Source organism: Pongo abelii, chromosome 19, assembly GCF_028885655.2.
Source record: "Pongo abelii isolate AG06213 chromosome 19, NHGRI_mPonAbe1-v2.0_pri, whole genome shotgun sequence".
In the NCBI taxonomy this organism is placed as follows: Eukaryota; Metazoa; Chordata; class Mammalia; order Primates; family Hominidae; genus Pongo; species Pongo abelii.
In genome coordinates, this window is record NC_072004.2 from 69,653,160 (window position 1) to 69,681,038 (window position 27,879).

At 43.9% G+C, this 27,879-nt stretch overlaps 1 protein-coding gene across 4 annotated transcripts in view; it reads right to left on the bottom strand.

Moving 5' to 3' along the window:
• FBXL20 (F-box and leucine rich repeat protein 20) overlaps window positions 1–27,879 on the bottom strand; it is a 138,558-nt gene that overhangs the window by 110,043 nt on the left and 636 nt on the right. The window contains exon 1 of one of the 4 annotated variants that reach the window (XM_024235079.3): window positions 27,264–27,650. The exons of 2 other annotated variants lie outside the window; for them this stretch is intronic. In XM_024235079.3, the coding sequence (XP_024090847.1) occupies window positions 27,264–27,305 (42 nt within the window). In that variant the 5' untranslated portion in view covers window positions 27,306–27,650. Of the gene's footprint in view, window positions 1–27,263; window positions 27,651–27,879 lie in introns of those variants that run through there. One more of the 4 variants, XM_024235076.3, reaches the window with a different exon arrangement.

Genomic DNA, 27,879 nt, shown 5'->3' on the forward strand with positions numbered 1-27,879 from the left:
TAGAGACGGGGTTTCACCAGGTTGGTCAGGCTGGTCACCAACTCCTGACCTCAGGTGATCCATCCGCCTCAGCCTCCCAAAGTGCTAGGAATACAGGCGTGAGCCACTGCGCCCAGCCTGTTTAATAACTCTCAAAGGATAACAAAACTGAAATCGAGAACTCAAATGCTTGATTAAATTCGACTACTTGTTTTTCTTTTTTTTTTAAAAAAAAAATCAGACTACTTGTTTTTCAAACATAGCTTAACACTGTCTCATCTCTGTGGCTTCACATCGTCTATATAGAAACCTATCCATTTTTAATGCTCAGCTCAAGGCATAATCTCCATGAAACCTTTTCTGACCCCCTCTGTAGAGAGGAATGCCTCTTCCCCACTCCTGGTTTACGTGAGGAAAAACTTTCTCGAAACACACTCCTGGCTCCTCTGTACTTCTTTAAAGAGATTAAGTATAACTTATCTTTTAATCTTATTTGACTGGCAAATCATGGAAGAATGAAGTGCAACTTGGCTCAGAGTTCTGTGTTTCTACCCTTTCTGAACAAGTGTTCTCCATTTCTTCAGGGCCAGGCTCTCTCCTGCGTAGAAAAGCTTGATTTGGTATAGGACTGCTTAGAACTGGGGGCTGGGGATGTCTATCTAATAGACTTCAGTTAACAGATACAATTTGGCTCACATACTGAAAACCAGATCTTCCAACCTGGTTTCTTTTAATAATTTTGGTCCCCAGCTGCCACTCCTGTTTTCTCCATTTGTCTAGAAATTCTGCAAGGATGAGGAATGCTTTTCTTGAGACCTCTTCAGAAATCTGAATATTTTCTAGGTAGGTATGTTCTTTTACTTCCCTATAATCCATAGCACTTTGCTTATAGTTCTGTTACAAAGCTTCAATTTTGTCTTACTGTGTTCAATTTTGTCTAGCCTACTAGGCCGTAGCTTTCGGAAAGTAGATTAAACATAGTGTTTTACACATGACAAGCCACAAAACAAGTATTTGTTGGATTAACTGATTGAAGGGCTAAATGTTTCTTTCAACTAAAAGTGAAGATGATTATATGGGTTTTGTTTTGCTTTGTTTGCTATTTCAGGTAAGATAAAGTCACAGACATCACCACATTATCAATATTGCTAGATTATGGCCAGACACGGTGGCCCACGCCTGTATTCCCAGCACTTTGGGAGGCCGAGGCAGGTGGATCATTTGAAGTCAGGAGTTCAAGACCAGCCTGGCCAACATGGCTAGACCCCACCTCTACTAAAAATACAAAAATTAGCCAGGCATGGTGGTGGTGGGCACCTGTAGTCCCAGCTACTCAGGAGGCTAAGGCAGGAGAATCGCTTGTACCTGGGAGGTGGAGGTTGCACTGAGCCAAGACCTCTACTAAAAATACAAAAATTAGCCAGGCGTGGTGGTGGGCACCTGTAGTCCCAGCTACTCAGGAGGCTAAGGCAGGAGAATCACTTGAACCTGGGAGGTGGAGGTTGCAGTGAGCCAAGATTACAGCACTGCACACTAGCCTGGGCAACAGAGCAAAACTACGTCTCAAAAAAAAAAAAAAAAGAAAAAAAAAAGACCAGTCGGGATGGCTCACGCCTGTAATCCTAGCACTTTGGGAGGCCAAGGTGGTTGGATCACTTGAAGTTGGGAGTTTGAAACCAGCCTGGCCAACATGGTGAAACCCCGTCTCTACTAAAAATAAAAATAAAAATAAAAATTAACCAGGCCTGATGGCGGGTACCTGTAATGTAATCCCAGCTACCTGGGAGGCTGAGGCATGAGAACTGCTTGAAGCTGGGAGGCGGAGGTTGCAGTGAGCCAAGAATGCACCACTGCACTCCAGCCAAGGCAACAGAGCGAGACTCCATCTCAAAAAAAAAAAAAAAAAATTGCTAGATTATAACTAATTTTATAACTAAGATTTTATTTTTCCTTGCTATAATAAGTTGGGTCATCACTATTTCTGTTTTTTGTACGTATTGTCTAGGATTCCTGAAAACTAATTGTACATCCTCTAAACCTAAAGCTGAAAATAATTCCATTTACACTGAGGAGACAACTGTGCCAAAGGAATTCCAATGAAATGGACAGAATTTAAGCGGACAGCTCAAGCTACTTTTCTTTTCTTTTTTTTTTTTTTCCCTGAGATGGAGTCTCTCTCTGTTGCCAGGCTGGGTGTAGTAGCGTGATCTCGGCTCACTGCAACCTCCACCTCCTGGGTTCAAGCGATTCTCCTGCCTCAGCCTCCCGAGCAGCCAGGACTACAGGCACACGCCACCACACCCAGCTAATTTTCGTATTTTTAGTAGAGACAAAGTTTCACCATGTTGGCCAGGATGGTCTCAATCTCTCGACCTCGTGATCCGCCTGCCTCGGCCTCCCAAAGTGCTGGGATTACAGGCGTGAGCCACCACACCCAGCTGCTACTTTTCAATAATATAGGACAAAGACAATACTCACAGAACTAGTGTATCATCATCAGTGACTTTAGTGGTTAAAAATAAGCAGCATATAAAAAAAGTGACGAGGAGAAGACATGGCCCAAGTACTTGTTGCGGCCATCTTCTGCAAAACAAAAACTATAAACTGAGAAATACATTTACTTTTGTATAACTGGAGGTCAAGATAAGGTACTGGAGCTCTTCAGAAACCTCCAATCAAACATGTACTCAGAGGTGACATCAGTGAAAATGCCACAATAAGAAACAAATGAAAAAAATTTCACCCCTCCATAAAAGCAACAATAACAACAAAACTGGCAAAAATCAAATATTTACAGTTAGATAGAAGATACAAGTTCTAATGTTCCGTAGCAGAACAGGATGACTATAGTTGGCAAGGATGTATTGTGTATTTCTAAGTAGCTAGAAGACTTGAAATGTTCCCAACATATAGAAATGATAAATACTTAAGGTGATGGATACCCCAAGTACCCTGACTTGATCATTACACATTTTATACATATAATACTTGTATGTACCCCACAAATACATAAATATTATGTATCAATTTTGAAAAATCAAATTTTTTTGAACTTTAAAAATTAACCAAGTCTTGTAATAACCCAAGGAGTTTTCATTCAAGAAAAACGGCTGAATCTCAGTAAGACTAGAGGTTTGTATCATTTTAATTTACCCCAAATGTGCCTGTTGGCAGTAACCTTAAAAATAACATCTGTGGCCGGGCGTGGTGACTCACGCCTGTAATCCCAGCACTTTGGGAGGCCAAGGTGGGCAGATCACAAGGTCAGGAGTTTGAGACCAGCCTGACCAACATAGTGAAACCCCGTCTCTACTAAAAATACAAAAAATTAGCTGGGCGTGGTGGCGGGCACCTGTAATCCTGGCTACTTGAGAGGCTGAGGCAGGAGAAGAGCTTGAACCCAGGAGGCGGAGGTTGCAATGAGCCGAAATTACACCACTGCACTCCAGCCTGGGGGACAGTGCGAGACTCCATCTCAAAAAATAAAGTAAAATAAAATAAAATAATAACATCTGACATTGCTGGTAACTGAGGGAACAGAACAGATCTGATTTCCAAAGAACTGTAATGATTGTTTTAACCTGTCTGGTGCTCCCTGGAAAACCAGCTCAAAAGGTTTGTCTTTATATTATCTGACTCAGAACTGGCCTACTGCTAAAGTAGGTACCCTGCATTTGTCAAAAATATTTATAGGTAAATGTTTTAGTCACTGCTGACTGAGGGACAGATAATAAACTAACCAAAAAGCTTAAAAGAGAAACCAGGGGAAAAAGCCAGGGAAATGTATGTCCATAACGGCATTGGTAAGCTCTGATATATTCATGAGAGTCAGAAGTCCACTTGCATGCCCAGCATTGTGCACATGCTCAGGAAAGACCTGAGAAGGCCCAGAGTTCTCACCTCTAGTTGATCTTGAGGATTTGCAGAAGTAGGAAGTTGAAGGCTAAGCCAGAGTTGTAAACTGACTGGCCGTGTGTTCAAAGTGTGCCCCTACACAAACCCCTCTGGCAAAGACTAGGAGAATTTGTGGTTCTAGGAATTAAGAAATTTCTGTACAGTCATTAGCTGACCACTAAGCTAATGGAACAGAGACTTTAACCCAGGTGCAGTGGCTCATGCATGTAATCCTAGCACTTTAGGAGATCAAGGCAGGAGGATTGCTTGAGACCAGCCTGTGCAACATAGTGAGACCCTGTCTCTACAAAAATAGGAAGGTGAGCCGGGCATTGAAGCCACCTTTGCAAAATTATGACTGAGACAGTGAAAGAGATCTAACTTAACCGACTCCACCTTGCTTCTAACCTCCAAGCTGCCCTTGTTCATTCCTGGGCTGAACTAACTTTAGGATAAACTGAGTTTACAGTTTAAAACGAAGACCATAACAGCCCTTTCCCAAAGCAGACCTCCTTCTTGCCTGGGGACTAGATTGCCTCTGTAGTACTAACATTAGCCACAAGATTAGAAATTATGATTTAGGAGTCATGAAGCTTGAGGCTACAAGATTCTGACCCTCCCTAAACTGCTCCTAAGATCAGGGCTTGAGATATTTTGCAGACCCTGTACTTGATGGATCAGCTGGCACCACCCAGATCGATTAACTGGCTCATCTGATCTTGGGGCCCCCACCCAGGAACTGACTCAGTGCAAGAGGACAGCTTCGACTCCCTATGATTTCATCCCTGACCAATCAGCACCCCTGGCTCACTGACTTTCCCTCACCCACCAAGCTGTCCTTAAAAACTCTGAACCCGAATGCTTGGGGGGACTGATTTGAGTAATAATAAAACTCCCGTCTCCCGCACAGCTGGCTCTGCGTGAATTATTCTTTCCCTATTGCAATTCCTGTCTTTTTTTTTTTTTTGGAGATGGAGTCTCGCTCTGTCGCCCAGGCTGGAGTGCAGTGGCGCGATCTAGGCTCACTGCAAGCTCCGCCTCCCAGGTTCACGCCATTCTCCTGCCTCAGCCTCCTGAGTAGCTGGGACTACAGGCGCCCACTACTACCATGCCCGGCTAACTTTTTTGTATTTTTTAGTGGAGACGGGGTTTCACCGTGTTAGCCAGGATGGTCTCGATCTTCTGACCTCGTGATCCGCCCCCCAGGCCTCCCAAAGTGCTGGGATTACCGGCGTAAGCCACCGCACCCGGCCTGCAATTCCTGTCTTGATAGATCGGCTCTATCTAGGCAGTGGGCAAGGTGAACTCCTTGAGCAGTTATAGCATGCTGGCACACGCCTGTAGTCCTAGCTACACAGGAGGATGAGGTGGTAGGATGGCTTGCACCTGGGAGTTTGAGGCTTCAGTGAACTGTGATTGCACCACTGCACTCTAGCCTGGGCAACAGAGCAAGACCCTGTCCTCCACCACCTACCGCCCCCCAACCGAAAAAAGGACAGAGATTTTAGGGTCACAAATGACAAATACAGACTGTACAGAATTAGTTTGGGAAAGACACTAAACAAACAATATTAATACAACAAGTAGAACTAACTGGGAGGGAAGTGAATGTAATTTCCAAAGTTGCCACATTATAATATGCAAAATGTTCTGTTTTCAACAACTAAAATCAAGGTATGCATAGAAATTATTTTAAAATGATACGAATGTATCCAAAACAAAGAACTCTTATAACCCAACAATAAAAATACAACTAACCCAATTAAAAAATGGGCACAGAAGTGTGGTAGCTCACATTTGTAGTCTCAGCTACTTGAGAGGCATAGGCAGGAAGATTGAGCATAGAAGTTTGAGATCAGTCTGAGTAACACATCAAGACCCCATCTCTTGAAAATATAAATAAAAAACTAAACGGGCAAAGGACTAAACAGACATTTCTACAAAGGAGATAGACAAAGCCAACAAGCACACAAAAAGATGGTCAACATCATTATTCATAAGATAATTACAAAGTAAAAACACAATGAGATACCACCTGACACCCACACCCACTAGAATGGCTACAATTTTTTTTTTTTTTTTTTTTTTTTGAGATGGAGTCTCACTGCGCCCGGCCATAGGATGGCTGTAATTTTTTAAAAAAGGAAAATAGGCCAGGCACAGTGGCTCATGCCTGTAATCCCAGCACTTTGGGAGGCCAAGGCAGGCGGATCACCTGAGGTCGGGAGTTCAAGACCAGCCTAACCAACATGGAGAAACCTGGTCTCTACTAAAAATACAAAATTACCCGGGGTGGTAGCGCATGCCTATAATCCCAGCTACTTGGGAGGCTGAGGCAGGAGAATCGCTTGAACCCAGGAGGTGGAGGTTGTGGTGAGCCAACTCCAGCCCGGGCAAGAAGAGTGAAACTCTGTCTCAAAAAAATAAATAAATAAAATAAAATAACATAATAATAATAAAGGAAAATAACAATTGTTGGCAGGATATGGAGAAACTTGAGCCCTTGTACACTGCTGGTGGAAATATACAATGATGTAACTGCTGTGGCAAACACTTTGGTGATTCCTTAAAAAGTCAAATATAGAAATTCTAACTTTGGGAGGCTGAGGCGAGGGGATTGCCTCAGTTCGAGAGGCCAGCAGTTCAAGAAAAAGCCTGGGCAACATAGCAAGACCCCATCCCTTACTTAAAAAAAAAAAAAAAAACTGGCCAGGCACAGTGGCTTACCCATGTAATCCCACTTTGGGAGGTCAAGGCAGGAGGATCACTTGAGATCAGGAGTTTGAGACCAGCCCAGGCTACATAGCAAAACCTCTTTTCTACTAAAAATAAAAAAAATTAGCTGGGCGTGGTGGTACACATCTGCCACTTAGCTACTTGGGAGGCTGAGATGGAAGGATCCCTTGAGCCTCAGGAGTTTGAGGCTGCAGTGAGCTATGACTGTACCACTGCAATCCAGCCTGGACAACAGATCAAGACCCTGTCTCAAATAAATAAAATAACATAAAATAAATAAGTATATAAAATATTTAACAATTAGCTGAGTGTGGTGGTGTGTGCCTGTGGTCCCAGTTACTCAGGAGGCTGAGGTGGGAGGATCACTTGAGCCCAGGAGGTCAAGGCTACAGTGAACCATGATTGCATCATGGCACTCCAGCCTGAGTTGACAGAGTAAGACCCTGTCTCAACAAAGAAATTAGAAATAAATACATATATAGAAGTTCTACTTTCAAAAGATATCTAGAATCCAATTACTTCTCCCTGTCTCTACTATAATCAACTTGATGCAAAATATTAACATCTCCTTTCTCATTTATTGCAAGAGTTAAGAACACTGGTTACAACATCACAGTCTACACAAAACAAGAGTGATACTCAATATGAGTTATATCACGTTCCTCTTCTGCTGAAAACAGAACACAATTCAAAAACAGATCTATGAATGTATGGCTTACTTTGTCAGAATAAAATTCAGAGCTTAAAATGGATTACAAGGCCATTCATTATCTGCCCTGCTCTCTAACCACCACCACCACCCTGTTCCAAATTCCCACCAATAACTCTGACCTCATCCCTACCACTGTTCCCCAACTTCACTATGATCTGACTACAGTAACCTACCACTGTTCTAAGAGTACATCAAGGACACTGCACTTTTGTTTTTGCACTTACTGTCCTTTGGCTATAATGATCTTTCCTCTGATAACCACACACCTTGCTTTATTTCATTAACTCTGCTCAAATATTACCTTAATAGTGAGGTCTCCTTTACCATTCTCTATAAAATGTGAACCATGCCCAGCTCCCTTCCCCCTTTTCCTGCCCTTTATTTTGCCCATCACTATCATTAACATCTGGCATATTATTTAGTTTTTTATGTTGTCAATCTCCCCTCACTAGATTTTAAACTCCATTAGAGCAGGACTTTGTTTTGTCCACTTTTATACCCTCAGCATCTATAAGAATACCAGGTATGTAAAAAGTGCACCACAAATATTTGCTGACTGAATAAGTGATGAGAAAAATTTAACAGGAAAGAGAAAACTCACCTGTACTACCATTAAAAACTATAGAAATAAAACTAGCAGGCCGGGAGTGGTGGCTCACACCTGTAATCCCAGTACTTAGGGAGGCAGAGGCAGGTGGATTGCCTAAGGTCAGGAGTTCGAGAGCAGCCTGACCAACACGGTGAAACCCCGTCTCTACTAAAAATACAAAAACTAGCAGGGCGTGGTGGCAGGCACCTGTAATCCCAGCTAGTCAGGACGCTGAAGCAGAAGACTCGCTTGAACCCGGGATGCAGAGGTTGCAGCGAGCCAAGATCAAGCCATGGCACTCCAGCCTGGGCAATGAGAGTGAAACTCTGTCTCAAAAAAAAAAAAAAAAAAAAGTTGTTAATAAAAGCTAAGTAACAGGCCAGGCACAGTGGCTCATGCAATTCCAGCACTTTGGGAGGCTGAGGCAAGAAGACTGCTTGAGCGTAGGAGTTCGAGACCAGCCTGGGCAACAGCTAGAACTACCTCATCTCTACAAAAAAATACAAAAAATTAGCCGGGTGTGGTGTCATACACCTGTGGTCCCAGCTACTCAGGAGGCTGAGACAGGAGGATCACTTGAGCCCAAGGGGCAGAGGCTGCAGTGAGACAAGATCGTGCCACTGCACTCCAGCCTGGGTAATACAGTGAGACTCCGTCTCAAAAAAGGCTGAATAAGGCCTGGCTTGTAGCTCACGCCTGTAATCTCAACATTGTGGGAGGCCAAAGCAGGCAGATAACTTGAGCCCAGGAGTTTGAGACCAGCCTGGCAACATGGTGAAACCCTGTGTCTACAAATAAATACAGAAATCAGCTAGGTATGGTGGTGTACACTTGTAGTCTTAGCTACTCAGGGGGATGAGGTGGGAAGATTACTGGAGCGGTGGAGAGGTTTAGGCTGTAGTGAGCCATGATCGCACCATTGCACTCCAGCCTGAGTGACAGAGCAAGACCCTTTCTGAAGCGGGGGAAAAAAAAAAAAAGGCCAGGCACAGTGGCTCATGCCTGTAATCCCAGCACATCGGGAAGCCGAGGTGGGCGGATCACGAGGCCAAGAGGTCGAGACCATCCTGGCCAACATGGTGAAACCCTGTCTCTGCTAAAAATACCAAATTAGCTGGGCGTGGTGGCACACACCTGTAGTCCCAGCTACTCAGGAAGCTGAGCAGGAGAATCACTTGAACCTGGGAGGTGGGGGTTGCAGTAAGCCCAGATCACGCCACTGCACTCCAGCCTAGCAAACACAGCGAGACTCCATCTCAAAAAAATAAAAAATAAAAAATAAAATTCCATTCCCCTAAATTAATGTATAAGGCCAATTCATTAACATTATTGTATTATAAATTAAAAATAGATGGCCGGGTGCGATGGCTCACGCCTGTAATCCCAGCACTTTGGGAGGCCGAGGTGGGCAGATCACAAGGTAAGGAGATCGAGACCATCCCGGCTAACACAGTGAAACCCTGTCTCTACTAAAAATATAAAAAATTAGCCAGGCATGGTGGCATACGCCTGTAGTCCCAGCTGCTGGGGAGGCTGAGGCAGGAGAATGGCTTGAACCCAGGAGGTGGAGGTTGCAGTGAGCCCAGATCACGCCACTGCACTCCAGCCACAGCAACAGAGAGAGACTCCATCTCAAAAAAAAAAAAAAAAAAAAAATAGATGAAAGGAACAGGCCTTAGTTCAAAACAGACCTATGAATGTATTCAGCTTTATTACAGATGTGGCATTTCAAAACCAGGGGAAAGGCCAGGCAAAGTGGCTCATACCTGTAATGCTAACACTTCAGGAAGCTGAAGTGGGAGGATCACTTGAGGCCAGGAGTTTTAGACCAATCTGGGCAACACAGGAGAGCCCATTGCTACAAATTTTTTTTTCTTTTTTAAACTTGCCCAGATGTGGTGGCATGCACCTGTAGCGCAGTTACTCGGGAGGCTAAGGTAGGAGGATCACTAGAGCCCAGGAGTTGCAGGCTGCAGTGAGCTATGATCCTACTCCGCACTCTAGCATGGGTGAGAGAGTGAGACGTTGTCTCTAAAAAAATAAAATAAATTTTAAAAATTTAAGAAAAGAAAAAAAAAAAATTTAAGAAAAGGCCGGGTGCGGTGGCTCACGCCTGTAATCCCAGCACTTTGTGAGGCTGAAGCAGGCGGATCACGAGGTCAAGAGATTGAGACCATCCTGACCAACATGGTGAAACCCCATCTCTACTAAAAATACAAAAAAAAAAAAAAAAAAAAAAAATTAGCTTTGCACGGTGGCGCGCACCTGTAGTCCCAGCTACTCAGAAGGCTCAGGTAGGAGAATCTCTTGAACCCGGGAGGCAGAAGTTGTAGTGAGCCGAGATCACGCCACTGCATCCAGCCTCCAGCCTGGCAACAGAGTGAGACTCTGTCTCAAAAAAAAAAAAAAAGAAAAAGAAAAACTGAAATATTCATATAATGGAATACTATGTAACAATTAAAAGAAATATATCCAACAGACCTCTAAGAAATATAGAGAAAGTTTCAGAATAACAGACACAATATAAGGTCAATTATGTAAACACTCACACATACACAGACGCACATGGACAAGAAAAACCTTGGTTGGGTGTGATGGCTCACGCCTATAATCCTAACATTTTGGAAGGCTGAGGTGGGAAGATCAAATGAAGCCAGAGTTGGAGATTAGCCTGGGTTACAGAGAAAGATTCTGTCTCCAAAAATGAAAAACCCTACAAAGATAATCACCAAGTCTGTAACTGTCCTTATCTCTTGAAGTACAGAGTAGCATGGAGAGGATCAGTGTTACAGGTAGTGTCAGAGGCTCTTTTTGTGATACTTTATATGCTTTTTTTTTTTGTTTTTGAGATGGAGTCTCATTCTGTTGCCCAGGCTGGAGTGCAGGGGTGCGATCTCGGCTCACTGCAACCTCCGCCTCCCAGGTTCAGGTGATTCTCCTGTACCAGCCTCCCAAGTAGCTGGGATTACAGGCACATGTCACCATGCCTGGCTAATTTTTTGTATTTTAGTAGAGACAGGGTTTTGCCATGTTGCCCAGGCTCGTCTCGAACTCCTGAGCTCAGGCAATCCACCCACCTCGGCCTCCCAAAGTGCTGGGATTACAGGCATGAGCCACCATGCCCGGCTACTTTGTATGTTTTAATTTTTTTAAAATTTATTCATGTAAATTTTATACATAAAATTTATAGGCCAGGCCTGGTGGCTCATGCCCATAATCCTAGCATTTTGGGAGGCCAAGGCAGGAGGACTGCTTGAGCTCAGGAGTTCAAGACCTGCCTAAGCAACATAGGGAGACTCCATCTCTACAAAAAGTCAAAAAAATTAGCCAGGCATGGTAGCATGCGCATATGGTTTCAGCTACTTGGGAGGGTAAGGTGGGAGGATCACTAGGGCCCAGGAAGTCAAGGCTGCAGTGAGCTGTGATCACACTCTTGCCCTCCAACCAGGGTGGCAGAGCGAAACCCTCTTCAAAAAAATAAATAGGCCAGGCGCAGTGGCTCACACCTGTAATCCCAGCACTTTAGGTGGCCGAGGTGGGCAGATCAGAAGGCTAAGAGTTCGAAACCTCCTGGCCAACAGAGTGAAACCCGGTCTCTATTAAAAATACAAAAATTAGCTGGGAGTGGTGGTGCGCGCCTGTAGTCCCAGCTACTCAGGAGGCTGAGGCAAGAGAATCGCTTCAACCCGGGAGGCAGAGGTTGTAGTGAAACGAGATCACGTCACTGCACTCCACCCTGGAGACAGAGCGAGAGTCCATCTCAAAATAAATAAATAAATAAAATATAATAAAATTTATATATAATTTGTATAAATTAAAACTTATTTCTAAAGGTGGAGAAGAAGAGGTGCTAAACTATATGTCCAGTATAATCTTGTTTGTTCATAAAATATAGAAATAGATACATAATTTGGCCGGGCACAGTGGCTCACACCTGTAATCCCAGCACTTTGTGAGGCTGAGGCGGGCAGATCACGAGTTCTTCAGGAGTTCGAGACCAGCCTGGCCAACATGGTGAAACCCCGTCTCTACTAAAAATACAGAAATTAGCTGGGCATGGTGGTGTAATCCCAGCTACTTGAGAGGCTGAGGCAGGATAATCACTTGAACCTGAGAAGCGGAGGTTGCAGTGAGCCAAGATCACGCCACTACACTCCACTCCAGCCTGAGAAAGAGACTCCGTCTCAACAAAAGATAAATAAATAAAATAAATAGATGCAAATTTATAAAAGGATACATAACACACAATTAACAATGGTTACTGCTGGGGCACAGTGGCACACAATGGCTCACACCTGTAATCCCAATTAGCTATGCATGGTGGCGCATGCCTGTAGTCTCAGCTACTTGGAAGACTGAGGTGGGAGGACTGCTCGAGCCTAGGAGGTCAAGGCTGCAGTGAGCTATGATGGTGCCACCGCACTCCAAACTGGGCAACATTGTGAGACCCTATCTCTGGAAACACACACGCACACACGCACACACACACACACAAGCTATGATGGTGCCACTGCACTCCAGACTGGGCAGCACTGTGAGACCCTGTCTCTAGAAAACACACACACACACACACACACACACACACACACACAAATAGTTACCTCTGGGGAATGAGGTGGGGAGAAGAAAGACTTACTTTTAACCCAAACTCACTTTAAGATAAACAGAAAATTGTATTTTAACTTCCCTTCCCAGCACAAATACTAAAGCAACAGTTTAACCTCCATTTCCAATCTGAAATTAAACCACAGGCCTATTCCTATAACTGTCTTATTTTAGTAAAACAGAAGTGGGTGGAAGAAAGATATGTCACTGAAACACTTTAAACTGAGAGACTTGAGTCTACTGTAAAAACAGCCAAGGAGGTTGATGCTCAAGTTTCCTTAACTAAAATAATGGTAACAATTAACAGAGACTGAGCAGTCCAACTCAGCTGGAGTGAATGAAAGCTACAACAAAGTTTACTGAACTAGTTCTCCATTAAATTTTGCTTAGGCAGCCAGCGCGATGGCTCACACCTATAATCCCAGCACTTTGGGAGGCCGAGGCGGGCAGATCATGAGGTCAAGAGATCGAGACCATCCTGGCAAACATGATGAAATCCCGTCTCTACTAAAAATACAAAAATTAATTGGGCATGGTGGCGCGTGCCTGTAGTCCCAGCTACTCAGGAGGCTGAGGCAGGAGAATCACTTGAACCCGGGAGGCAGAGGTTGCAGTGAGCCAAGATCGCGCCACTGTACTCCAGCCTGACAACAGAGATTCCGTCTCAAAAAAAAAAAAAAAACCAACTAATCAGTCCTGCCAGGCGCGGTGGCTCACACCTGTTAATCCCAGCACTTTGGGAGGCCAAGGTGGGTGGATAAGACATCAGGACATCGAGACTATCATGGCTAACACAGTGAAACCAGGTGGTACATGCCTGTATTCCCAGTCACTCCAGAGGCTGAGGCAGGAGAATCTCTTGAGCCTGGGAGGCAGAGGTTGCAGTGAGCCGAGATTGTGCCACTGCACTCCTGCCTGGGTGACAGAGCAAGACTCTGTCTCAAAAATAAATAAATAAATAAAAACTAATCAGTCTAGGGACAGGTGAGGTGACTCACGCCTGTAATCTAAACACTTTGGGAGGCCAGGGCGGGGTGGATCACTTGTGGTCAGGAGTTTGAGACCAGCCTGAGCAACACGGTGAGTCTCTACAAAAAATACAAAAATTAGCTGGAAGTGGTAGCGTGCACCTGTAATTCCAGCTACTCAGGAGGCTGAGGCACAAAAATCGCTTGAACCCGGGAGGCGGAGGTTACAGTGAGCTGAGATCACGTCACTGTACTCCAGCCTGGGTGACTGAGTGAGACTCCGTCTCAAAAAATAATAATAATAATAATTTTTTTTTTGCTTAGACCTCTATCTTATTCCCATTTTTAAAGAGTACCATTAGCATGAAGCATAGTAAATACCTACAAGTACTATGTGACTGGTTAGGGACTTTCAACCTAAATGTGTATCCACTTCTAATTCCACAAAAGAACACTATTTCCAATAAAGATTATGTGGACCACATATATTCTCCCCTACTTCCCAGACTGATATTGCATTGAATCCTGTGCTTTTTTGTTCTTATGTTAACTCACCTCTGAAGAAATACTGTTTCTAGGAATACTGACCAAACATCAGCCATCTGACAACAGCCAGAACATGTAAAGAAAAGAATAAAACTGTATGCTTGCTAGGTACGTAGTACAGGTGTTCCCTGACTTACAATGGTTTAACTTAAGATTTTTTGACGTTACAATGGTGTACACGTAATATGCATCAGTAGAAACTGCAATGAGTACACGCACAACCATTCTGTTTTTCACTTTCAGTAGTCATTGTTACATGTGATATTTAACATTTTTATTATAAATCAGCTTTGTGTTAGATAATTTTACCCAACTGCAGACTAATGGATTCTGAGCTTGCTTAAGGTAGGTGAGGCTAATCTATGATGTTTGGTGGGTTAGGTGTATTAACTGCACTTTTTTTTTTTTGAGACAAAGTCCCACTCTTCCCCCCCAGGCTGGAGTGCAATGGCGCAACCTTGGCTTGCTGTAATCTCTGTCTCTCGGGTTCAAGCGATTCTCCTGCCTCAGCCTCCCGAGTAACTGCGATTACAGGCGCCTGCCACCACACCTGGCTAATTTTTGTATTTTAGTAGAGACGGGGTTTCACCACGTTCGCCAGGCTGGTCTCGAACTCCTGACCTCAGGTGATCTGGCCATCTCGGCCCCACAAAGTGCTGGGGTTACAGGCGTGAGTGACCGCAACAGGCCTTAACTACGTTTCCAACTTACGATACTTTCAATTTATCATAGGTTTATCAGGGCATAGTCCCATCTGTATTATAAAAACTAAAAAGGTAATGTGATGAGTTAATTACATATTTCATTTGAATATATATTTAACAGTGGTTAGAGGATCAGCTAGATCTTGACCACAACTTCAGAACGCCATTTATTGAGACCATTTATAATGCAAATTTCACATTATTGAAATAAGTAATATAAATGCTTGAGAAAATGGTATTGCTCACGCCTGTAATCCCAGCACTTTGGGAGGCCGAGGTGGGTGGAGTGCCTGAGGTCAGAAGTTCGAAACCAGCCTGACCAACATAGTGAAATCCCATCTCCACTAAAAATACAAAAAATTAGCTGGGCATGGTGGCGGGCGCCTGTAATCCCAGCTATTAGGGAGGCTAAGGCAGGAGAATCGCTTGAACCTGGGAGGCGGAGGTTGCAGTAAGCTGAGATCAGGCCATTGCACTCCAGCCCGGGCAACAAGAGCAAAACTGCATCTCAAAAAAAAAATTATTTGGGAAGCTTCTTTTATATAACCCTAGTCAACTGTGACTAAGAATACTGAATAATAATGAAGTTTCTTATCTCCCTGCAGTTACTATTCATGATAATGTACAAGGAAAGTTATAGTATTAAAGAAAAGTTTTAACCAGTCCTAGGAGAATGCCAAGATACATCAGGTTGCTTTTCTACAAGTGGGTGGCAGAAATAAGTTGTGATATGATTTTGTTTAACATGACCTTCTTTTCTTTACATGAAAGACACGCAAACAATTTTCAAAAAGCTGATAAGGACGAATGTCGGGAAAGGGTATTGGCAATGCAGTGCTTGTTTTAAAAAATAAATGCAGGCCAGATGCAGTGGCTCATGCCTATAATCCCAGCACTTTGTGAGGCTGAGGCAAGCAGATCACAAGGTTAGGAGATCGAGACCATCCTGGCTAACATGGTGAAACGCTGTCTCTACTAAAAATACAAAAAATTAGCCAGGCGTGGTGGCAGGTGCCTGTAGTCCCAACTACTCGGGAGGCTGAGGCAGGAGGATGGCATGAACCCGGGAGGCGGAGCTTGCAGTGAGCCGAGATTGCGCCACTGCACTCCAGCCTAGGTGACAGAGCAAGACTCTGTCTCTAAATAAACAAATAAATAAATAAATGCATCTTTAATGTCTGTGTTTAATCATGTCATAGCTTTATTTTCTACATATCAGAGAAGGAAGAATGACCCATTTCTGGGGGGGAGGGGGGGATGTGGTAAAAGCTTGCTGATCCAGTGTTTTAGATGTCAACTTACAATTTGGTGCCAGATTCTCATCTTAGGAGACACTTATTCATATTTGCCTAACAGTGAGTACAATAATAGTTGCAGTATAAATTCTAGACTGAAACACTACTAAATCATTACTGTTCAACTAGATTAAAATTCATAGGCATTCCTGTTTAATAAACCCAATATAAAAAACTGAATCAGGCTGGGTGCAGTGGCTCATATCTGTAATCCCAGCACTTTGGGAAGCCAAGGTCCAGGAGTTCGAGACCAGCCTGGGCAACATGGCGAAATTCCATCTCTACAAAAAAATACAAAAATTGGCCAGACGCGGTGGCTCACACCTGTAATCCCAGCACTTTGAGAGGCCGAGGCAGGTGGATCACCTGGGGTCACGAGTTCAAGACCAGCCTGACCAACATGGTAAAACCCTGTCTCTACTAAAAATACAAAAATTAGCCAGGCGTGGTGGTTGGCACCTGTAATCCCAGCTACTAGGGAGGCTGAGGCAGGATAATCACTTTAACCTGGGAGGCAGAGGTTGCAGTGAGCTGAGATGGCGCCACTGCACTCCAACCTGGGTGACAGAGCATGAGACTCCATCTTAAAAAAAAAAAAAAATTAGCCAGATATGGTGGCACGCACCTGTAGTCCCAGCTACTAGGGAGACAGAGGTGGGAGGATGGCCTGGGCCCCAGAGGTCGAGGCTGCAGTGAGCCCTGATGTCGCCACTGCATTCCAACCTGGGTGATAGATCAAGATCCTGTCTCAAACAAACAAAAACTCAATCAGATGAATAAAGAGATCACTAGTAGGCCAAGTACAGTGGCTCATGCCTGTAATCCTAGCACTTTTGGAGGCCAAGGCAGGTGGATCATGAGGTGAGGAGTTCAAGACCAGCCTGGTCAAGATGGCAAAACCCTGTCTCTACTAAAAATACAAAAATTACCTGGGCATGGTGGCAGGCGCCTGTAATCCCAGCTACTTGGGAAGCTGAGGCAGAGAACTGCTTGAACCCAGGCAGAGGTTGCACTGAGCAGAGACAGCTCCACTGCACTCCAGCCTGTGTGACAGAGCAAGGCTCTGTCTCAAAAAAAAAAAAAAAAAAAAAAAGATCATTAGTTGTATTCTTCCCTCTGTAAGGATTTTTCTATTAAATAGTAAGTTCTTCTAAAGCATTTAAAATTTATTTGTAGTTCGGTGCAGTGGCTCATTCTTGTAATCCTAGCACTTTGGGAGGCCAAGGTGGGAGGATTACTTGAGTCTAGTAGTTGGAAACCAGCCTGGGCAACTAGTAAGACCACCTGTCTCAAAAAATTATTAAGAAAAAAAAGAAACAAGCAGGAATCAAAAGCAGTACATAGGATAATATTACAAAGTCTAACTGGCTTTTCTTTAATAGCAGATGTAAGCAAAGAAATCTAAGAACACTGGCAATAAACTGACTATCTAATCTCTCTCCAGAGAATCACAAAATTTCCATGCTAGAAGGAAACAGAGTTGAGACAATGTAGGTCCAGAGAGGTAACTTACCCAAGGTCCCACAGACACCAGTAATACTAGAACTTCACTAGAGTATGTATAATACACACACACAAAAACCCAAATTTATATAAATTATAAGAGTACATTTTGTTTCATAGTTCAGAACTGATTCCCTTCATAAAATCCTGATGATATCACCTTATAGCTGTCATTGTCTCCTTATCCAAATTAATTTCAAAATAATAACATCAAAAGATATAGATGATCTGGTTCAAAAAACAAGATGAAAAAACATTCCAACAGAGAACTCTGGAAAACCTTGCAGCTAAGATTTAAATCGTTCATTTGCTACAAACCACAAATCCCTTCTCCCTTTCCTTTTCTTTTCCCCAACCACCTCTAAAAAGGAAAAAAAAAAAAAGGGGGCCAGGTGTGGTGGCTCACGCCTGTAATCCTAGCACTTTGGGAGGCCAAGGCAGGTGGATCACAAGGCCAGGAGTTCGAGACCAGTCTGGCCAACATGGTGAAACCCTGTCTCTACTAAAAATAGAAAAAATTGGTCGGGTGTGGTGGTGCGGTAATCCCAGCTATTGGGAGGCTGAGGCAGGAGAATTGCATGAATGAACCCAGGAGGCGGAGGCTGCAGTGAGCCGAGATCACACCATTGCACTCTAGCCTGGGCGACAGTGTGAGACTGAGAAGACAAAAGGAAAAAAAAGAAAACAGCCAGGCGCAGTGGCTCATGCCTATAATCCCAGCACTTTGGGAGGCCAAGGCAGGTGGATCACCTGAGGTCAGGAGTTTGAGACCAGCCTGGCCAACATGGTGAAACCTCATATCTACTAAAAATACAAAAATTAGTTGGGCATCATGGCACGTGCCTGTAGTTCCAGTTACGCAGGAGGCTGAGGCACCAGAATCACCTGAACCTGGGAGGCGGAGATTGCAGTGAGCAAAGATCACACCACTGCATCCCAGCCTGGGCAACAGAGTGAGATTCTGTCTCAAAAAAAAAAAAAGAAAACAAAAAACAAAAGTGGCTCTTTTTCAATAACTGCAATTCATTATACAGTGTGTTGGCTCTGGCTTTTCTTGAACCTATAAAAAAAAGGGTGACATATACAAAAAATGCTCTACATTTAAGAACCTACCCTAATCTAAAACTTTTAGTTTTCTTTTTGCCTGTCCTTTCTGCCACATATAATTCCTCACTCTGCAGACAGTAAGCCAAACATGAAGTGCCCAGAATAGGTATACCTATGGTATCTTACTATCAAAAATTAAAAGTAAAACTGAGGCTGGGTGAGGTGGCTCACACCTGTAATCCCAGCACTTTGGGAGGCCAAAGTGGGTGGATCACTTGAGGCCAGAAGTTCGAGACCAGCCTGACCGACATGGTGAAATCCCATCTCTACAAAAAAATGTAAAATTTGCCTGGTGTAGTGGTACATGCCTGTAATCCCAGCTACCTGGGAGGCTGAGGTTGAGCCCGGGAGGTGGAAGAGCCGAGATCGTGCCATCGCACTCCATCCTGGACAACAAGAGTGAAACTCCATCTCAAAAAAAAAAAAAAAAAAATAGGCCAGCACGGTGGCTCATGCCTATACTCTCAGCACTTTGGGAAGCCAAGGCGGGCGGATCACCTGAGGTCAGGAGTTTGAGACCAGCCTGGCCAACATGGCAAAACCCTATCTCTACTAAAAATAAAAAAATTAGCCAGGCGTGGTGGCAGGCACCTATAATCCCAGCTACTCAGGAGGCTGAGCCAGGAGAATCACTTGAACCCAGGAGGCGGAGGTTGCAGTGAGCTGAGATCGTGCCACTGCACTCCAGCCTGGGCAAGAAGAGCGAAACTGTCTCAGGAAAAAAATAATAATAAATAATAATAATAATTAAATAAATAAATAAACAGAATGTTTCCCCAGTTTTCACTTTGAAATGCATTCTCCACTTGATCAGAAAGTCACACCAACAAACACCACAGTGGTTACTACATTTGATTAAGTTTGGGCTGGGATTTCATATATTTATTGCCAACCTTCACTTCCATGTTGTTAGATAAAATTTCTGTCTTAGCACCATAGTAATGCCTAAGATCAACTTAATTACTCACTTACATGGAATTGGATTTCCTTTTTTGTTTTGACCAGAAATTCCTGGGATCAAGGACAAAAATGATATATAAATTCATTATATTTCCACCTAACTACAACTATTAGATAAGAAGCTTATTAAAGGAGTATCATAAAATCAGTTTGAAGATACATGATTAGGGAATAAGTAGGTTACTTACTTAGAGCTATAACTCACATGCCTAATAATTATTTAATCTTTGCTGAATACCCAATAAAATCATTAAGAGAAAGTCTTCAAAAACTAATGCAAATTTGGTTTGGATTTATCATATTAAATACGTATCTTTGTTTTTTATAAAAGTTATACAACTAAGCAAGATGAATTGAGCACAAATTCTATTGCATAGTTCAATACCACCACCTATTGTTAGTTGCTGTCAAGTAAAAATGTTTTATATATCTAATGAATCCAACTACATTAAGACATAAAACTGTAAAACCACAGTTGGATGCCTTGGCTTTTCTGAGTCAATATTTGGGTGGGATGGGTCTGATCTAAGAATTCGCTTAGTCTCACTAAGTCTGGAAGATCAAGTAGGAAAACAGTGTAAAGACAACTATTCACAAGTAGCTAAATTTGGTCACTTTAAGGGCTTTCTTTCTTCTCCCTCCCTCCTTTGGATTTTCCTGGTGTCACGGAATATTTTATTTTGAACATCTAAAAATACCCTTCCAAAAACCACAGTACTAGTTAGATCACTGAAACTTTTTTTTTTTTTTTTTTTTTTTGAGACAGAGTCTCGCTCTGTCGCCCAGGCTGGAGTGCTGTGGCTCGGCTTACTGCAAGCTCCACCTCCCAGGTTCACGCCATTCTCCTGCCTCAGCCTCCCGAGTAGCTGGGACTACAGGCACCTGTCACCACACCAGGCTAATTTTTTTTTTTGTATTTTTAGTAGAGACAGGGTTTCACCGTGTTAGCCAGGATGGTCTCAATCTCCTGACCTTGTGATCTGCCCACCTCAGCCTCCCAAAGTGCTGCGATTACAGAATTTTTCGTTTTTATTTTTTTTTAAGACGGAGTCTCATTCTGTCTCCCAGGCTGAAGGGCGCTGGCACAATCTCAGCTCACTGCAACCTTCGCCTCCCGGGTTCAAGCAATTCTCCCACCTCAGCCCTCTGAGTAGCTGAAATTACACATGCCACTACACACGTCTAATTTTTGTATTTTTAGTAGAGACAGGGTTTCACCATGTTGGCCAGGCTGGTCTCGAACTCCTGACCTCAAGTGATCCGCCCGTCTTGGCCTCCCAAAGTGCTGGGATTACAAGCCCGAGCCACTGTGCCTGGCCAAATACTGCACCCGGCCAGATACTGAAATTTTTAATTCAGTTTCCAGTATGTTACCAGTTGAGAAACAGTAATCTAAGGAGTAGGAATGAGACCCTTGGCCTATAAGAAAGCACTTATAAATTTGCAAGAAAAATGAGATCAAGATTTGAAAACAGACAACTTCAGGAATGAAAAGAGATGGATTTTTTAAAAATCAGGATTAAAAAGCATCATCAACAGTAACAGTTAAAACCGACAAATGACCTAAAACATAAGATTTTAAAAGTGTGACCACTTCTAGGCCGGGCGCGGTGGCTCACACCTGTAATCCCAGCACTTTGGGAGGCCGAGGTGGGCAGATCACTTGAGGTCAGAAGTTCTAGAGAAGCCTGGCCAACACGGCAAAACCCCGTCTCTACTAAAAACACAAAATTAGCCAGGCATGGTGGCACGCCCCTGTAATCCCAGCTATTGGGGAGGATGAGGCAGGAGAATCGCTTGAACCTGGGAGGTGGAGACTTCAGTGAGCCAAGATCATGCCACTGCACTCCAGCCCGGGCAACAGAGCGAGACTCCGTCTCAAAAACAAATAAATAAAAGGTAAAAGGACCCATGATTATACAATAAAGAAACATCAATAACACTATTCAAAAAGGACAGGTGGTCTGAATGGGTCCAAAAAGCCCAGGCCTTTGATATGTATTTTCTATAAGTTAGATAATTGCTTTCAAACCAGTTGCTAGAGTGTTAAAAACAAAATTCCTTAGTTTTACCAGTACTCAATCTCATTGCAAGGGTTTTCAAAAGAAACAAATTACTGTCGCCCACTAAAAAATATATACCATTTTCACATGCACCAATTTGGAAATACGGTTATTTTCTATGCACAATGTTCTTTAAATTAGACGATAAAAGTTTTAATGGATAAAAAGGTCTTTATTTCAGCCTTAACGGTGTATTCTGAGACTGAGCCTACAAACTTAAATATTATAGTGGCTGTTTCAGAAGAAATGGCCAGGGAAATATGATCCTCTGCTTTTATTCAAAAAGCACAGATGCATAGGATTCTAGAAAAAAGGTACCTTAGTGATTGATTCTAACTCCCTTGCTTTATAGAAGAGGGAAATCACCAAGCTAGAAAAGTAAAAAGAATGACCAGGCTGGGTGTCGTGGCTCACGTCTGTAATCCCAGCACTTCGGGAGGCTGAGATGGGTGTATCACCTGAGGTCAGTAGTTCAAGACCAGCCTGGCCAATACGGCAAAACCCCATCTCTACTAGAAATACAAAAATTAGCTGAGCATGGTGGCGGGTGCCTGTAATCCCAGCTACTCAGGAGGCTGAGGCAGGAGAATCGCTTGAACCCAGGAGGCGGAGGTTGCAGTGAGCCAAGATTGCGCCATTGCACTCTGACCTGGGCCTGGGCGACAAAAGCGAAACTCCGTCTCAAAAAAAAAAAAAAAGAAAAGAAAGAAATAACCAAAGTTACAGTTAGTTGCTAGCAAAAAATTAAGATTAATATCCAGGTCTTGCTGGGCTTGGTGGCTCACGCCTGTAATCCCAGCACTTTGGGAGGCTGAGGCAGGCGGATCACGAGGTCAGGAGATCGAGACCATCCTGGCTAACACGGTGAAACCCCGTCTCTACTAAAAATACAAAAAAAATTAGCCGGGCATGGCAGCAGGCACCTGTAGTCCCAGCTACTCGGGAGGCTGCGGCAGGAGAATGGCGTGAACCTGGGAGGCGGAGCTTGCAGTGAGCTGAGATCATGCCACTGCACTCCAGCCTGGGCGACAGAGCAAAACTCCGGCTCAAAAAAAAAAAAAAAAATCCAGGTCTCTTCACTCGAAATGTAGTATGCTCTTTTTGCCACGCCGCATTTTACGATTTTTGTTATTTTGTTTTTTGTTTGTTTGTTTGAGACAGAGTCTTACTCTGTCACCCAGGCTGGAGTGCAGTGGCGTGATCTCGACTCACTGCAACCTCTGCTTCCCAGGTTCAAGCGATTCTCGTGCCTCAGCCTCTTGGAGTAGCTGGGACTACAGGTGCACATCACCACGTCCAGGTAATTTTTGTATTTTTAGTAGAGACAGAGTTTCACCATGTTGGCCAGGCTGGTCTCAAACTCCCGAGCTCAGGTGATCCGCCCGCTTTGGCCTCCCAAAGTGCTGTGATTACAGGCGTAAGCCACCATGCCCAGCCAGATTTTTGTTACTTTGGATAAAATGAAGCAAGTAGGCAAACAAATATTACATGATAGGGTTACAGGTTGCACGTAATATTACAGATTTATAAGAAAGGCAGTGACGTATAATGAAAAACAATAATGAACATGGATTCAAAATACCAAAATTGGAGCATATCACTTTCTAACTTAGGGGTTCCTATCTCCAGGCACTGTTTAAACTGTAAAATGGTATCTGAATGTCAGTTAATGTTACTACTATGATTGTTTTTTAATGTTAGGCTTTTTAATAAACCCATTACGACAGAATTTTTCTCCAACAGTAGTACATCCTCATAAAGAAGCTACTAAGAGCATGACAAAGTGGAGAGGCTTAACTGAAAGAAATCTAAGCTTAGACCCAAAGGCTACTCTAGATATTTAAACATTAATCTCACTAAGTGTTAAGATAATGTCAGTTATGGCACTTAAAATGAAGGCGGCCAGGTGTGGTAATCACACCTGTAATTCCAACATTTTGGGAGGCCGGCAAAAAGATCACTTGAGCCCAGGAGTAGCAAATACAAAATAAAATATAATGGATGAACTTTGGAAAAGCTCTTTTCCACAAATTTTATAGACTTTTTGCTAGTTATGCTAAAAACAAAGCAGGATGACAGTGGAGTAAAAAAAAAAATGCAGATTGGAATCCTGGCTCCCCCACTTACTAGGTGTGCAATTTGAACACTTTACTTAACCTCTCAGGCCTCCACTTTCCTCAAGTGTAAAACAGAATCGTAAAACTAGAGGTAACTAGCCGGGTGCGGTGGCTCACGCCTGTAATCCCAGCACTTTGGGAGGCCGAGGAGGGGGGTGGAGGGGTGGATCACGAGGTCAGGAGTTCGTGACCAGCCTGGCCAACATGGTGAAACCCCGTCTCTACTAAAAATACAAAAATCAGCCAGGCATCGTGGCAGGCGCCTGTAATCCCAGCTACTCGGGAGGCTGAGGCAGTAGAATCGCTTAAACCTGGGAGGTGGAGGTTGCAGGGAGCAGAGATTGCACCATTGCACTCCAGCCTGGAGACAAGGGCGAGACTTCATCTCAAAGAAAAAAAAAAAGAAAAAAGCAACAAAACAACAACAACAACAAAAAACTAGAGGTAACTGAGGTAAAACATCTGGCTCAGTGTCTGCCATGCAGGAAGTATTCAATAACCATCATTAAATTTGAAAGAAAATTACTAAAATTTGCTGCAAAGTTTACTATAAATAACATAATAAAAATATCTGAATGGTAAGTTTTAATTGATTAACACAATTCAGCACATACTATGTTAACCTACAAGGGTTATTACTGTATACATTTAATGCCAAGGTGACACAGCAAGGAAAACATGGATTTTCACATCTCTCGATCTCTTAAATAGAGACTCTTTATTCAGTAGTAATCTACTTTGGCTATTCTACAGGATGCTACACATCTAGTAACAGGTACTCTCCCTCGTTGTTGTTTTTTTTTTTTTTTTTGGAGACGGAGTCTCTCGCTCTGTCACCCAGGCTGGAGTAAAATGGCACAATCTCGGCTCACTACAACCTCCACCTCCTGGGTTCAAGCGATTCTCCTGCCTCAGCCTCCTGAGGAGCTGGAATTACAGGTGCCCACTACGACGCCCAGCTAATTTTTGTATTTTTAGTAGAGACCGGGTTTCACCAGGTTGGTCAGGCTGGTCCTGAACTCCTGACATCGTGATCCACCCACCTCGGCCTCCCAAAGTGCTGGGATTACAGGCATGAGCCGCCTCGCCCGGCCCCTTGGTTTTAACTTAAACATTTTTTTTTTCTATAGCTCTAACCCAGAGTGGGAGATTTAAGGTGTGTGGCCTCCAGTTACAACATATAAAAGTATACCTATAAAAGGATTTCAATGAATCAACTATCTAAAAATCACAGAGCTTCAGTTATCTTCTCCAAGAAAAATAAACCTTACATAGCCACAATTTGAAATTAGCTATTATGTGATATAAAGATTTCATGCATCCACAAAAATTCTCAATGAGAGATCTGCTATCTGCTTACAGTTGTAAAATTATCAGTTCTTTAAGAAGCAGACTGTAATCTTGAGGATTTAAAATATCATTTGATGTAAATGTTTAGATCTGCTTTATTTATGTATCTTTTATTGATTGAAAGTAAGTATTTAAAATATTTTCAACAAATAAGCAATAAATTTATTTACTACTTCCTAAGAAGCCAATTACTAATTGTCTCAGTCCTTGTAAATTCGGTCAATAAAGAGGTAAATGGTTTTAAGAAATACTCAATGAACTTTATTAACACATATAATTTCTAGCCATTCTCATCTGTATTCTGGCATGGAACACTTCACATCATACTAAGTGAACAGCTTTTAGTTTATAAACAAACACTTATTTAATCATGAAACCGTCCAAGAAGGATTTCCCCCCTATTCTTTTTTTTACCTTCTCAGATCATATTTAGAAAGCTTTAGTTGCCAGCTACATCAGCTACAAGTTAAAAAGAAACCTCTTAATAAAGCAACAAATTTTCTTAGTATTTTATTATAGTATGCCACCCCTACAGAGATTGTAAATCAAAATATAAGAGAATTACAAAAATACAAAATAGCAATGTAATTTTAAAGCACATACAAGAGAATACTTTCCAACAATTATTCAATCTAAAATGAACAGCAAACTGATAAAGAGCTAATTCCACAGGCAAAAGACTGTCCCCGACTCAAATCTTCAGTATCTGGAACTGCCTTTCAAGATTCCTGTTAACTGCTAAACGTCTATTCAGTAATTTTAGTGACATTTTGGGTTTTTACAGTACTACTGAATACGAAACCATCATAAATTAACTTTATTGGGGCTCTGTACATTAGGGCCATCCAATGTCCTATTAAACACCAAATAACATATTCCATAATATTTTCTTCTAGTGATCAAGTTAAATACTAAAAGTCTAAGAAGGCCAATTCTCTGATTTTCTCCACTCTTCAAGTGCAACAGTAACACTGAAGCTCTGAACTTAAACTGCACCCTAAACACTTCCTATCTTGATCTTCGTGCATCAATTCAAATTATTTCCCAGTTCGCATAATAAGAAATCAAAGAATAGATTAAACTGACAACCCTTAAAAGTTTTCACTCCCTGAACCTAGTTGTCGAAGTTTCTTAAACTTTTGTCTCGCCGTCTTACAATTTCATCTCTCAAATGGAGATGAAGAAAAACACCGAGTGAGATTGTCCACTGAGCTGTGAGTGATCCCAGGTCAGCCTGGTTCTCTGCCAGAAAAGACCAGATGACATTTACTCTTCCTGTAGAAGTTTCTTTCTCTTGACCCTCAAGGAACCTTCCAGTATATTGTTATACTATTGTAATTCATCAGTAGTTACAATACTTCACTTTCCAAAGGAATCTCTTCCCTACAAGATGACTACTCTCTAAAGACGCTTTCAAGACCGTCCACTCCTCAATTCCAGGACAGTAAACCTCCCTCGCTAGAGGAGAAAAAGTTCCTCAAAGACAGACCGGAATGGATTTGCTGAACTTTCGTCCCAATCTCAAAGCATGTAGACATCCAAGGGTTCCCAAGGAACAATGAGCTACAGAAATACAGACTAAACGGGAAAGAAGAGGAAGTATCAGAACAATACCCAAACCAAACACAGCACCGAAAACCCGTGGTAGCCTCTATCCCAGACTACCGTCTCCACTTCCCTAGTTTCACCAAGGTCTCAAACTCGGAGAAATGGCACCCATCCCCTAATTTCCTCCCTCAACAGACAACAAACGCGTCATGAAGGTAGCAGCGAGAAAAGCAGCAGGCTCTGGTGGACCGGAGCCGTGATGGATGGGTGGAAGGAGGCAAGCCAAGGGTTGTGTAAAGAATGGAAAGCTGAGCGATCCTGGGGGAGGGTGGAATTAGGGCGCCCGAGCTAATCCCCCGCCGGGGCCCGCTGGTGGGAACAGACGGGGGGCGAACCGGCGAGGGAACTGGGGGCACTGGGCTGCGCTGGGCTTTTGGGTCGCAAGAAAGGGGAGCGGAGTCTGGCAGCCCCGCCAGTGGGTGGGTGACGGCGCCCGCCAGGGAGAAGGCTCCGTGCGGAGCGGACGTTTTGGGATGAGAGCGCGCGACCCGCCCTCCTCACGCCGCCCGAGCCCCCCAAGCTCACACCTCAAACCTGCTCTTGGTCACTCCGTTCACGTCCCTCCTCATGGGGCCGGCGGGTGCGGCCCGGGCCGGGCGCTGCGGAGAGCGGAGTGCACAGACTGGGGGCCCAGGACAGGCCCGGGAGTTCCGGGACGGGGACTGGGCGCCGGAGAGGTGACGCCGGGACCGTGGGACGGGAACAAGAGACCTCTCGGCTCCGGCTAGGCCTCCACCACCTCCCGCGGCGCCGGCGGCCGCAACGACTGCTCGTCTCTAGCTAGGCTCTCTCCTCAGCCTCAACTTCAACCCAAAACAAAAACACTCCCCACCTGCCAGCAACGCCGCTGCTCATTGGACAGAGCCGCCCGGGCCTCGGAGCGCCCGGGAGGGGGAGGGGCGGGAGGGGGAGGAGCGCGGCCGTGGCGGCGGCGCCGCGAGACCACCCCTCCCCCACACGGGGCCGGCCCTGACGGCGCTCCCGGGAGCAGCCGGAGCGCGGCGGTGGCACGACCCCCCGCGCCTCCGAGACAGACGAGCCCATCGGGAGAAGGCGAGGCAGGGAAGTGCCTGTGCGTGTGGAAAAGGGGGTCTGTGGGGCGGGTGCGAGTGCGCGCGTGCTCGCGGACCGGCGAGGGAGAGT